Here is a 13,599-nt window from a genome sequence, read left to right as displayed (position 1 = left end):
AAATGATTCTCTTTTGGGGGTCGCTAACACTCTTTTCTCCGTGCGTGCATGCGTGTGCGTGCGTGCGTGCGTGTGTGTCCCGTGCAGACGACGAGCAGAGATCAAGGGTTCGAGTCCATGCGAGCCGTCTGAGCCCACACGCACACTTTCCCGATGAGGCAGGAGATGATGGCGGAGGGGCCACGGTGCAAGCGGCGAAAACAGGCCAACCCGAGACGGAAAAACGGTAAGAGCTCTCGATCGTCCGCCGAATCCGGGGCGTGTGTTCCGAGTCCTGGGCGAACTTTGGCGCAATGTGGTCGTGGGGTGTGTGTTGTCGCAAACTTGTGCATGTTGGGGAAAGTTGTCGAACCCGCCGTGGGGTGGAACTGAGGGGTGGTGTGTGTAACGGACCCGTTGTGGATGCTCCTGATTCGTTTTTTTATTCATATTTTTATGCACCTTGTTCTGTCATAGACGACCGTCAGAAATAAACAACATGTCCGCTGAAGTCGGGACACTAATTGGCGCGCTTGGAGGTGCACATTTGTTGCGTTTCTTTCCCCCTAAAATGTGCGCTGACATGCCCTGGTTATTGCTCACACATCCACTTTTGCGTTTTGCCTTCAATCCTCCCACAAAGAGTTGTTTTCATTTCATTTTGTTTATTTATCAGGGTCGGATTTCATGTATTGATTTGCTGGGTCGATGGCAGACAAGCAGCAACAGCTGGGCTGGGAATATATATTTATAAAAATGTTGAGAGCTTGTTTAGCAGTGGCCACCTGTTTTAGTAAAACACACACACACACACACACACACTTGGCGTTTGTTCCAAATGTCCAATAATGTTAAAAAAAAAAAACCTCACCTCTATGAGTATTTAAATACGCAGTGAAAATAGCTCCATTTGTAGCACTTTTATATTAAAATATGAAGTGTAAATTTCCTCCTCCCCTTCCATTTCCATAACCCCCCCCTCCCGGGAATGTGAGGCTTATTGAGGCATGGCCCTCCTCAGTGTCCTCTCCCCGGGCCGCCGTGGAAGGCTAACCGGGCCTGGCTCCCCTCCTTCCTGACCCAAACCCGACTGCGATATATGGAGTAGTACAGCGTCACGGCTTATTTTTCGTGGTGAACGTGATGTTGTTGTTTTTAATCCACTTAGTATGAACGAGGCCTTTCCTCACTAACTTGTCCGAGCGATGACATTCTCATCCAGATGACTCCAGGCCTTGGGGGCTGGAGGTGGCACACGGTATAACTCTCTGGCCGGTGTGTCATGTGATATTTCAGCACATTTCATCGCTTTCTGCCGTAATATTGCACATAACACACATAACACACACACACACATACACACGCAGACGCAGTGTGAAGTTTGTCCTGAGCAGTTTGGCCCACGCCAGGTGTGGCTTGTCACATCCAGAAGTGCGGCGGGACACCTGTGCTGATCTGGTCTGATGGCAACAACGCAGGAAATGTGATTTTTTTTTTTTTTTTTAAATATACACCCCGCCCCCAACTAAATCCTGTGTCAGTCTCATCGGAATCATTTCTGACCTTTGAGTGTCAGGTTGTCCCCTTGGAACTGTACTCCGATTACGTAAGAGCGACTTTACATCAGCCCCTTTACATGCTGGGTCTGCCATGTCCAAGCAATGCTATCATTTTGCAGCCTTTTTAAAGTTCTGTGGGAGAGAACAGTGAGGTTTTTTTTTTGGGGGGGGGGGGGGGGGGCACCTAGTCTGCCCCCACAGACTCCCACCCCTTCCTCAAGGTACAGAAGGAGGGAGGGAGGAAGGGAAGGAGGTGGTTTCGCAGGGCGCTTGCGGACAATTGATTGTCAGCGGTAATGTGTTTCATTTACATGTTTATACCGTCAATAATGGTGGGGGGGCGTGGGGGTGGGTGTGCGGTTGTCCGCCACGCCATTCACCGCCACCATTCCCATACGGGTCGCCAATTGTGCGCACCCCTCCGCTCCTGATGGCTTCTTCTTCTGTGCGGAGGACTATTTCACGGCGAGTCCGCGTTGAAGGGATTATTCTGTTTGAGCAAGTGAAATAATTACGAGCGGGATGTTGAAGGGGTTGCGGCGGGGGGGGCTGCTAAAACATGGCGAGGCGTGTTCTCACACCTCAGTCTTGTGCGTGGGTGCATAAGAGTTCATACTTAAAAAAAAATACATACCCGTATTTTTAAAAAAAGAGTGCACACGAGCGATGGACTTGAACATCCTCTGAAGTTATTAGTTCCTAATTTTTTCTTTGAATTTGTCATTTTTTTGCTCATCGTCTGCGATGTGTCCTAGTTCAGGATGCATGTGTGTGTGTTGTTTGCACCTTTGATGAAGCACATAAAAGCAAATAATGCGGCTTGTTACACACACACACACACACACACACACACACACACACACACACACACACGGATGTAGTGATCATCTCCTCTATCCTGCTTTTGGACACTTTCATCCGACCCCAAAATATAGCCCCATTTTAAAAAATTATATATTTACTCATTTTTATTTTTTGCTTCCCTTTCTCAACCGCCTCGCTTGTCTAAAGATATTTCTTTTTTTTATCGTTTTTTTTTTTTTTTTCAACCCCCCCCGCCTGGCGGCCAGAGAACACACACTCGCAGAGGCACCGCCGGGCCGGACCCCTGACACGGCGGGTCTTTGGAATGCCTTAGGTACCATTTCACTTTGGCTCACATCAATGCTGACCTGAATGCCTTTCATATCTGATCCGCCGCGTCTCTCCTGGTAAACATCCCCCGGGGGGAGAACAAAGAAAGGAGCTCCTCTTCTGCTGCTTCTTCTTCTCCCTCTTAATCACAATTCAGCCCCTTTCGCCGCCAGCAGCAGGGCTGCACATTTGCATTCAGCATCAGAAAGGGGGCCGAGATGAAAAAGGGGGGGTGGGGGGGATGAGGGAGGAAGGGGTGGCTGCTGGAGAGAAATAACTGGGCTGTTTGTGCTTGTTTGTTGCCGGTCCCCTGGTTACAAGCCTTTTATAGCCTCCCTCCTCTAGCGGGGGCCCGGGCCCCTCCTGACACAGATAGTGTTGCAAGATGGCGCGCTCGCGCTATTTGCGGACGCTTCTTCTTCGTGCGAGCAGGCGTCTCGTTCCTGCCTTGAAAAGTTGTGACCCGCAAACACAGGCAGGTGTCTCGCTGATATCTTTATTGTGCCCCTCCCAGGCGGGATGGATGCAAATCTGCCGTGGGGATGGGTGGAGGTGTGGGGCCCACATCATGTGATATGGATTTCTTTTTACTCTTTCTTTTCCTCGCACACAACTTTTTCTTTTTGGTTAAGAAGAAGGATTATCGGTACACCTTCCCTCCTCCTTCTGGCTGCGGAGGATTTAGGCAGATTTACTTCAGCAAACACCTTTGGACACTGATGGGGGGGTGGTGGTGGAGGTTTTGAAGGAGAAAGAGTCTGTTTGCAAAAGAGGCCTTTTGTTCTGGGAGGTTCTGGATAATGCCTTACCAGGCAGGCGTGATATTAACCCCTGCTTTGGAGGGACGTGGTAGCGGCCCTGGTGTAGGGGAGTTGGGGGGGTGGGTGTTAACTCTTTGCATGAGCAGCCTTTGCATTGCACACACACACATTCGGAATCACCGTGCCAAAATTGGGGAAAGTGGCGGCAGGGCGAGAAGCGGAGACTTTTTCAGTGATGCAAAGGCAACTGATGAAAAATTCCCCTGCATCCTTGCTTGCTTCCTCCCCTCCCGACGTTCCCTCAAAGCAAACACAATTGCAGACCTCAGTGGTCCGGCAAATACCCGCATGCATGTGCGCGTCATCTTTAATGCATTGCCGCGTCGGGGACGACGCATTTGGAAACATCACGCCTCATTTGAGTCGAGTGACAAGTCTTTATGCCGCCCGTCCGGCCCGACTCATCTTGCGGCGCGCTCCCGCTCTCCTGTTAAGCGTCTTACCTGGGGAGTATTCCTCCATCCCACGCACCTTCTTGTACCTTTCATATTCAATGTCTTGTTTTATGCTCTGCCGTGCTTCTCTACTGGACCCGCCGGCACCCCTTGACAAGCCGCGACCCAAATTACAGACATTTTTCAACAATGTGCCAGCACAAAACAAGCTTAATAATAATTTCAAGAACAATGCGTTTCTTATCACGGGCATGGGGTTGTTGCATTATTTTTGTCTGAGTGCTTTTTGACATGCGACACACTGAAAACGGGTCCACCATTTGAGAATCGAATCATTCTTTTACTGCACATCCTTTTCTGTAGCGTTCTGAGCAATCTGCTTATATGAGACGATACAAGTTGTGTGTGTGTGTGTGTGTGTGTAGAGATGACAATGTACAAACATGATATCGTTCTTCTCTCTCTCACATACACATGTATTGTTGGGTTTGATTGTCGGCAGGAAGGTCTCCCATGCACCAATCAATAAGAGATTCTCAGATTAAAGTGTAGGGACATGTGGAAGTCGGCGCCTTTCCCCGCACGCTACCTTGAACACGCTAATAGAACATGCTATTTGAAGCGTCCTCACTTTGCTCCATTATTCACGGGGCACCCCGCTTGGTGAAGCACCTCAGCGCACCCCTTTCGTTACCTTTCTCCATAACGAGGACTTGCCGGTGCCGTTTTGTGCTCTCACGTGAAATTCAGACTTTTCATCTCGCTTTAATTGCGGCCGATTGCCAAGTGAGATTAACAAAATTAGGTCGTTTTGCGACTGCACACGCTTCTCCGGCTTTCATCTCACACACTGATCAAGGCGGCCCGCTAAGCGGAGGTTGCAGCCAAAAGAGGAAATGGTCAGAAATTACACGCGGCCTCTCTGTTATTCAAACATACATTTAACCTCTGGCAAGAGTGAGTCAAGGAGAGATGAAACATGGAGGGGGGGGGTTGGAGGTGGTGTGGGGAGGTACCCTTTCCTTTAAATGTCAGCAGCGGCGCAGCACGTGGACATGTGTAGAAAAGTCAAGCGCGGTAGAAAGTCTAAGAGGTGAATTTACGTGTTAATAGGTTCTGACTGAAAAGGGAGCCCCTTCCTCCAAACGTTGCGTGTCCCGTTGCTGTCAGAGGCGGATGTCAAACAAACACCTCCTCAGGTAGCGGGGGGATAATCACGCCGACAGGCCTGTCCGCCGCCATCCTGACAGGCTGCACAAACCGACACTGCAGAAGAGACGTCTGCGGTTTCAGGTTGCACCTCAGAGGAAGCGTTTCACTTCAGCATGTTAGATGCTGTGAGCCTGGCGTTTGACGGGGGGGGGGGCGGTGGGGGGGGGGGGGGTGCCTGTGTGGCGAAAGTACTTCTCTGCTATTAGTCGGTTTGATGTCTCACAAACAGGATGTAGGTAGGAAGTGTGGAGGTGCATGAGGAGAATTTCCTGGGATGGCCGAGATCGGGTCCGATATGGATGCCATCCAGACGTCGGTTTTGCAAACAGTCCAGACTGAAAGTTTGACTTCCGTGCGTCTAGCAGCTAATTGCTGCTGCCCCCTCTCCACACATGGCCCCCCACCCAGGGAAGCCACATCCTTATCGACCGGCATTCCTCAGATAAATTGTAATCTGTTATTCTCGCTACTTAGACCTCTTGGAATTAGCATGGCCATCAAAGCAGTTCCCCCCCCCACACCCCCTGGCATGCAGAGGGAGGTACACGGACAAAGGTCCGGAGGTGCAGACAGCGTTGGGCTGCATACTGATGTATTTTTACAGCTGCATGTTCCCCAACTTTGACGACACCTCCTGAAGCGCCAATCTCTGTTTGGCAAATGTTCTTACGTTTGCTGAACAGCTGCAGCAACTGGCGATGATTTCAGTCATTAAAGTCAAGAAATATTCATTTCGGCTACCTTCGCTTTGATTCGGATTGCATACCGGCAATTACAGGTTGGCCTTCCTGGGTTGTTTTTCCCCAGGACATGTCCACTTCGGGGCTATCCACACGGAAATGTTTTCAGGTCAAAATGGCAAAGTATTTTCTTGTTTCAGCCTTTCAACCACGCGGAAACGGCGTTCCGGGTGCCCTGAAACGGTATCTTTTGAAAACGGCTTCCGGAGTGGGAAAATGTGAAAACGCCGGCTTGTGGTTTCCGTGGAGACAGCCAAATCTCTCTTTTAAAGAAACGATGGCGTCACCAACCCGTCACCACCTTCCTGGTCGCGACTCAGTCGCCATCACATGACCAGAAGTGAGCTTTGACGACAAGCCAACGTAATATGTGAATATTTCCATGGACATGACTCACCGCAGTCGACCCTAACCCCAACCCTGCTGATATTTTGTTGTCTTCGTCTCCAAAATGACTCGTGGAAGTAATTCCACTTTGTCGTGGGTGTGCCTTGTGTATTGCATAGTTTTCACCCAGTGATCTGTTCCCGTCTGGATGCAACCAATTACTAATCCCGCACAGTGTGGATGCGATTTTTTTTCAACCCGCCAAAATAAATAATAAAATCAGAGGAATGTTGCCTTATGGACAGTGCCTTTTTGGGACTTTTAAGTCTGGATTCACGTACATCAGAGTTAATCCTGCACAGTCACCGTTTGTGTGTCACCATACGTTGCATCACTGATTGTGAGTTCCCTCGGTGCGTGTCATGGTTAACACTGAGCAGCAAGGTTTACCCTGTGCGACACGTTGCGTGTTTATATTAGCACGTTTTTGTTTGTTATTTCTTTCTTTTTTTTCTCCACATTGAGAGGAGCCAGATGAGGTTCCTCGGGCATCATCCCGGACACCTCCATGGGGGGGTGTTCCGGGCACGTCCGACCAGTAGGAGGCCTCGAGGAAAACCTAGGACACGTTGGAGAGACTTTGTCTCTCAACTGGGCTGGGGATTCCTCGGGATCCGCCTGGAGGAGCTGGGCGAGTTGAACCCATGTTGCCTCTTTGGGCTATGTCCGGCCGGGCCCCCTGAGTGCAGGCCCGAGCACCAGACACTCACCTCCAGGCCAGGTTCCAGAGGAGGCACCCTGGTGACCTGTGTCCGGGCAAGGACACATTGGAGAGACTATGTCTCTCAACTCGCCTGGGAAGACCTCGGGATCTGCCAGGAGGAGCTGGACGAAGTAGCCGGGGAAGTCTGGGCTTCCCTGAAGGTGAATAGGTGGCTGGATTTCTTGTTTTTATGCCCAATCTTTGAGCAGAAAGAAATAGGATCATACGTCTTTCGGAAGTGGGAACTAGGGACAGGTGGTCCTCGGTTTAGGGTGTTTCGTGGTTATCAACGCGCTCCCGTAAATTAATTCCAAATGTAATTTTGGTCTGTCAACATGAGACTTACTGGAGTAACTAGTTCCATTGGAAGAATACTCTGCCTTCACTGCTTCAACACTTGGGTGTCACAACCTGTCGGGCGCACCACAGCAATCATCACCAAAGTCAGGGGTCCTCCTGTACCCCCACACACAGTCAGGACTCTTGTAATGTTTGCAGACTGTCAGAAGTCACACCCACTTAACACAGTATAGCATGTTAAAGGATCTGCTTCTATGAAAGCGACATTAATAACTAAGCAGCATAGTGTTTTTTTATTGATAAAAACATATAAATAATTGTATTTATTCCATCCATTTTCTATGTCGCTTATCCTCACTTTATTTATCATTCTATTTTAAGACCATATGTGACTATAAAATGCAAAAGTTAGCTGTTTGATTGGTTAAAAATGGGGGTCAGCTTTGCCGTTAGAACCCAGCCCCGTGCAAGATGGCGACCGTGAAGTGTATTTGAGGTTGCTTGCGAGCGTGGTAGCGCGGCATCTCACCGAGTTAAAGGAACAATGTGGGGTCGGGGAGTCAATTAGTTGACTTTTCTTTTTTTACCATGTGTTTTGCGGGCCTTGTCTGTCTTTGTCTCACTCTCTCGCTCTCGCTCTCTGACACACACACACACTTTCCTCCTGAACCTCGCCGTGGCCCTTGGAGGGAAGCAGATAAGGACTTTTTGATGAAACTTTTAGTGAATCTGGCTGCTCCATTTCTGTCTGCGCCACGTCACAGAGCATCCCCCTCTACACACACACACACACACACACACACAAACGCACACACTCCCTCCTCCTCACTGCTGCCATATATTCTTATTAAGGTTTGCGTGGGAGAGGCGAGGGTGATTATGTTTTGATTAATTTCTCCCCCCACCCCCACTCCCTACCTCCCACCACCTGTTTGCAAATAGTTTGCCGTTGGACACGGTTGCCGTTGCTCTCTGGAGTCTTCGGCCGCTTCATATTCTCACCGCTCGGTGTACCACCTTCCTCGTCTTCATCATCCTCTACTTTCTCGACTCCCCTTCCGCATCACCCCCCCCCCCCCCGCCCTCAGCTTTGCATGCGCTCTGACGGCTTGATGGCTGTTTCGACAGGGCCGGCATTGAGGTAAAGCGGTGTGACGGCAGAGTTTTGTTAAGCCCAGAACAAAGGCTCAGAGATGCCGGGCCAGGCCATTGTCCTGCACACATATTGGCCTCTTTTGCAGGATTTAATGCTCTGTTTACCTCCAGCCAGTCACTGCTAATATTCAGAGAGGAGCTCTCCTGTTAGATGCACCTCAGGGTGACTGAAGGGAAAGTTGTGTGTGTGTGTGTGTGTGCAGAGTGTCCCCTGCATGCTCTCTGGACAAACTGAAAGTGGCGTTCCGTGGGATTAGAAATGTTGTTTGGGTCGGGGGGCGTAGGACAGAAAGACTAACCCCAACTTTCAGACCATAGACTGAAAAATGAAAGGAAGCAATTTTGCCACTTTGATATTTTGTAAAGCCACACGTTTGTGGCTAAGAAGTTATGTATATTTTCATTCATTCATTCTAAACAGTTCTTTTTTACAGACCAGTTGGCTAGTTTTTCCTACCTGACAGTTTCGACTGCTTACTTGCAGTCTTCTTCAGAGTGGTCACGTGATGTTCCCATATATTTATGTAGGAAGATATATTTTAAGCGAAAACTGCATTTCAGCTCTGTGATACTGCATACATAATACAACTTTTTTCTCTTAATATTTTAACTTTATTTTCAGTCAAATTACAGCAGCTTTTTCCATTTCTGCTGTTGTTGTTGTTGTTTTTTTTTTTAATTTTCCAACTATTTCCCCTTGTAAATTTTCTTCTCGTAATTATGACTTTATTCCCATAAACCTTTGATTTTATTTTTTTAATATTACAACTTTTTCGCCAACCTAATTTTACAGAAATGACATCATTTGTTGTTTTGTTTGTTTCCCATAACATTACCGCTTTTAAAAAATGAATGTCTTTATGCTATTAGAATGACACTATTTTTCTCGTAATTCCAAATTTATTCTAGTAAAATTGAGACTTTTAAAATTGCAACATTTTTTCCTTAGAATACAACTTTTTTTTAATTAATATTTTGACTTTATTTTGGTAAAATTTCTGCTCTTTTTTCCATTTCTGACGTTGTTTTTTTCTTATACTTAATACTTTAACTTTCTTCTCGTAATTTGTTTTCATCTTCTAATATTATGACTTTATTCCCGTAACACAACGTAAAAATTACAACTTTCTTTGTTTCATTCTTTCTCTTACTATTTAAACTTTTTTTCTTGTAAAATTACTGCTAACTACTCCATATTTGCTGTTTTTTAATTTGTTTTTCTTGTTAAATTCTAATTTTAGAATGTTCCGCGGGCCGCACTTTGGACACCCCTAAGCTAAGGGATTCTAGGAGTATTTTTTCTTAGGGGAAACACACTTGGACCTGGAGAATGGCTGCCATTAAAACTAAAAAAGGCGTCTGCCACGCCATAGCGGCATGTGTTTGGTTTCACATTAATTTCAAAGCAAAGTTCCAGAGCAGTAAAGACGGGCGAAGGCGCCGTCGTGGAACCCAATGATACTTTGACAAGCATATAAAGATTGCGAGCTGATGCCAGCAAACCCATCTGTGCCGGGCCGGCTGAGGACTTCCAACTGTTTGTTTTACAGTCTGAGCTCCACCCCCCCACAACAAAACCCTCAGGATGATTGACAAGCGGGGACTCTTAATTGTTTTTGGGGAAGAAAGACAGTAAATCCTCTCGCTGTTGCTGTGGTAATTAAAGGGTTAACTGGATCAAAAGAGGCAAAGAACTTGGTGGGGTTTTTTTTCCCTCTCGTTTGGCGAAACAATTACAAAATTACAGCAGATAAAAACTGAGCGGCGTTTATGCAATCAACCTAACGAAGAAACAAAACAATTTAATGCAGCAAAATCATCATTCATCTGCATTATAATTGCCTCTCTCGCACATCTACCAACATGCTTAATTAAAATTGTGATTAAATGCGGCTGCAGTGCATTCGAAGACCCCCCCCCCCCCATAAACCAATCACCCCCCCCGACAACACGCACACACACCTCGTCCCACCCCCAAACAGGTGCTTTGCCGTTTAAAAGTAAAAAGAAGAAGCTAATTAGCATTAGAAATTGAGAAACTGTGTTAATTTCAGTCACTGATGAGGAAATTTATGGGTGGGCAACATGGTGAGGGGGTGCAACACACACACACACACACACACACACACACACACACACACACACACACGGCTTGCAGGTGAGGCTGTTTAGCGATTTACAACACACACATATGTGCTACGCGATGGTACGTTGTGTAAACATCACTCCCTGATGCATTGAGAGCTGCTCTGGACAATGAGTTGACAGCCCAGTTCTTTTTGCTCACTGGCTAGTGCTGCTCAACTTAACTCTCAATTGGCGAGGATGTGTGAACGCAGGCTCGAGCCCTGGCGGCTTAGGGGATAGAGTGTAACAAATGCCAGCGAGTGTGACTGTGCCTGATGCCTTAAGAGCTGCGCTGGGCAGTGAGTTGACAGCCACGGGCTTTTAGCTCGTCAGCTTGCGCTACTGTCAATCAGAGGTGATGTGTGGACGCGGGGTCAAGCTGGCGGTTTTCGGGTCAAAGTGTAACAGATGCCAGCTAGTGTGACTGTGCCATAGTACGTTGTGTCAGGCTTGCTTCCTGATGCTTTAAGAGCTGCGCTGGACAATGAGTTGACAGCCCAGTGCTTTTGGCTCGTCGGCTAGTGCTGCCCAACTTAACTCTCAATTGGCTGGGATGTGTGGCCGCAGGGTCGAGCCCTGTCAGTTTAGGGGATGGAGTGTAACAAATGCCAGGTGGTGTGACTGTGCCTGATGCCTTAAGAACTGCGCTGGACAATGAGTTGAGAGCCCGAGGCTTTTAGCTAGCCGGCTAGCACTACTCTCAATCAGTGGGGACGTGTGGACGCGGGGTGGTGTCCCGGCGGTTTAGGAGTCAGAGTTTAACAGATGCCAGCTAGTGTGACTGTGTCATAGTAGATTGTGTAAACCTTACTCCCTGATGCCTTAAGAGCTGCGCTGGACAATAAGTTGACAGCCTGGGGCTTTTAGCTCGCCGGCTAGCGCTGCTTAACTTCACTCTCAATTGATAAGGATGCGTGGCCGCAGGGTTGAGCACTGGTGGTTTAGGAGTTGGACTGTAACAGAAGTCAGCTAGTGTGACTGTGCGATACTATGGTGTGGTAAACCTTACTCCCTGGTGCTTTAAGAGCTGCGCTGGACAATGAGTTGACAGCCTGGGGCTTTTAGAGTGTAACAGGAGTCAGCTAGTGTGACTGTGCGATACTACTGTATGCCATGGTAAACCTCACTCTCTGATGCCTTAAGAGCTGCGCTGGGCAATGAATTGACAGCCCGGGGTTTTTAGCTCATTGGACAGCGCTGCCCGACTTCGCTCTCAATCAGTGTGGATGTGTGGACGCAGGGATGAGCCCTGGTAGTTTAGGAGGGTGAGTGTAATGGATGACATCCTTTCGACAACGAATTGACAGCTCAAGGTTTGTAGCTTGTTGGCTAGCGCTGCTTGACTTAACTCTCATTCGGTGACAATGTGTGGATCTGTGTTCAAGCCCCTGCGTGTGATGACAGCCCCTCATGACCACCGTCACGCATGCACACCATTAAACAACCAGTAAGTAATTGAGAAATGGAGTTCAGTGCACGTGGCTCGCACACGACCCAAATGTTGCTTCTACACATTTCAGTACAAGTCGAGGAAAACACAACATTAAACTTGCGGCTTTGATTTTTTTTTTTTCCAACCGGACTGTGATCGGCGCTCCGCTCGGGGATGTTGGCCGCCATCCCCGCTCACGCTCAGACTTTCCAGAACCTTCACAGATACTGCTGATCTGGAACTCTCATGTTCACTACCCCTAGTAATTACGTGTCATTGTCCATCATTATAGTTGGCGCCGCTGGAATGTCGGTTCTGGAACGAGACAGCGAGTCAAACTTTTCCACCATCTTGAGGGAAAAAAAAAAAAAAAAACTGGCTTCAGCGACCCGCCGGATTCCAGCAGAGCCGCGCCTCGCATGACGGGTGTTTGCGTTGCCAACATAGTTTGTGTTTGCGTGCCGTGGCTGTGCATTTTGCGTAGCGCAAGGGGAGGGCTAAAATGAGGGATGGAGACAAACTCTGTCAAGTAGATCATCGCGTTTGAACATGAATTTGTATCAACAAGCATCCATAGGAAGGTTGGGGACAAGGAGTGTGAGCATGGAGTCTTTTTCTTCACCCACAGCTGACTTACTAATGATTATTTCATGTTGTCAGCCGCCACCCACCCCGCTATCGTACTCCCTCCCTCTTTCTCCGAGCAGGTCAGCCAGTAAGTGAAAAGGTATTTTGCCATTTTGTGAACCTTTGCCAGAGTGATTGTTCACTGCAAGTGTAGTGTAACTGAGCTGCTTGTAGCTCACCCAAGTGTGGAAAATAAGATCGAGGGATGATTTTTTTTTTCTCTCTTTCTCTCTCTCCCTTGCTGCCGCTCTCTTGGTTACACAGCAGATAGTAAAACAGATATCCAGAGGTTGACTGAGTGCTCCCGCGCTCAGGCCTCACCGTCGCCCCTCATACGTTTCTGTTCCACCTGACAGGCCGCCGTCTTCCTCCAACATTTACACTCGTGCCGTGTTGACCCGTGACCACTTGCGGTCGCCTATAACTCCATTACCGCCTCTCCTTCCGTGGCCATGTGCTGAGTCACAGGTCAGAAGCGCCCTCTAAGGCTCTGCCACATGTTTCTGAAAGAAGTAGGCGGTGCAAAACAATAATATATTGTTTTCATTTGTTATTATTATATTTTAATAAAAAATAATAACATTTTATTGATAATATTTCATTTATAATAAAGGGTATGTAGTATGTTTACTCAATTCAGACATTATCCCTCTTCTTCATGACAAATTACCACAAAATTGCATAAAGGCAAATAACCACACTGTTCTGCTTCATAGATAAAATGTACTGGTATCCGTTAAAGACACACAAAAATATTAACAAAAAAGACATTTTTATAGAGATTGATTAGCATTTTACTTGCAGAAAACAACAGTGAAAAACAAAATAATAAAAAAAAATCAAATTGAGGAATGCATTTAAAGCATAGCCCCACTCAATAAAAAATGCACGAACCGTGAGTCAGCCATGCGTAGGGTGCTTTATTTTGGCATCAGGTTTCGCAGAAACATACAGTACAGGGCAAACGGACTAGTTTATTCCGTGCAAATATTGTACGAATATCAAGGCAAAATTTTGGCTGAAATTTT

At 47.5% G+C, this 13,599-nt stretch overlaps 1 protein-coding gene across 4 annotated transcripts in view; it reads left to right on the top strand.

Moving 5' to 3' along the window:
- zeb2b (zinc finger E-box binding homeobox 2b) overlaps nucleotides 1-13,599 on the top strand; it is a 66,237-nt gene that overhangs the window by 1,075 nt on the left and 51,563 nt on the right. For all 4 annotated transcript variants that reach the window (XM_054798702.1, XM_054798710.1, XM_054798720.1 and 1 more), the window contains exon 2: nucleotides 88-226. In XM_054798702.1, the coding sequence (XP_054654677.1) occupies nucleotides 154-226 (73 nt within the window). In that variant the 5' untranslated portion in view covers nucleotides 88-153. The remainder of the gene's footprint in view (nucleotides 1-87; nucleotides 227-13,599) is intronic.

This window comes from Dunckerocampus dactyliophorus, chromosome 1, assembly GCF_027744805.1.
Source record: "Dunckerocampus dactyliophorus isolate RoL2022-P2 chromosome 1, RoL_Ddac_1.1, whole genome shotgun sequence".
Taxonomy (NCBI): Eukaryota; Metazoa; Chordata; class Actinopteri; order Syngnathiformes; family Syngnathidae; genus Dunckerocampus; species Dunckerocampus dactyliophorus.
This window is presented reverse-complemented; position numbering and strand designations above follow the sequence as displayed.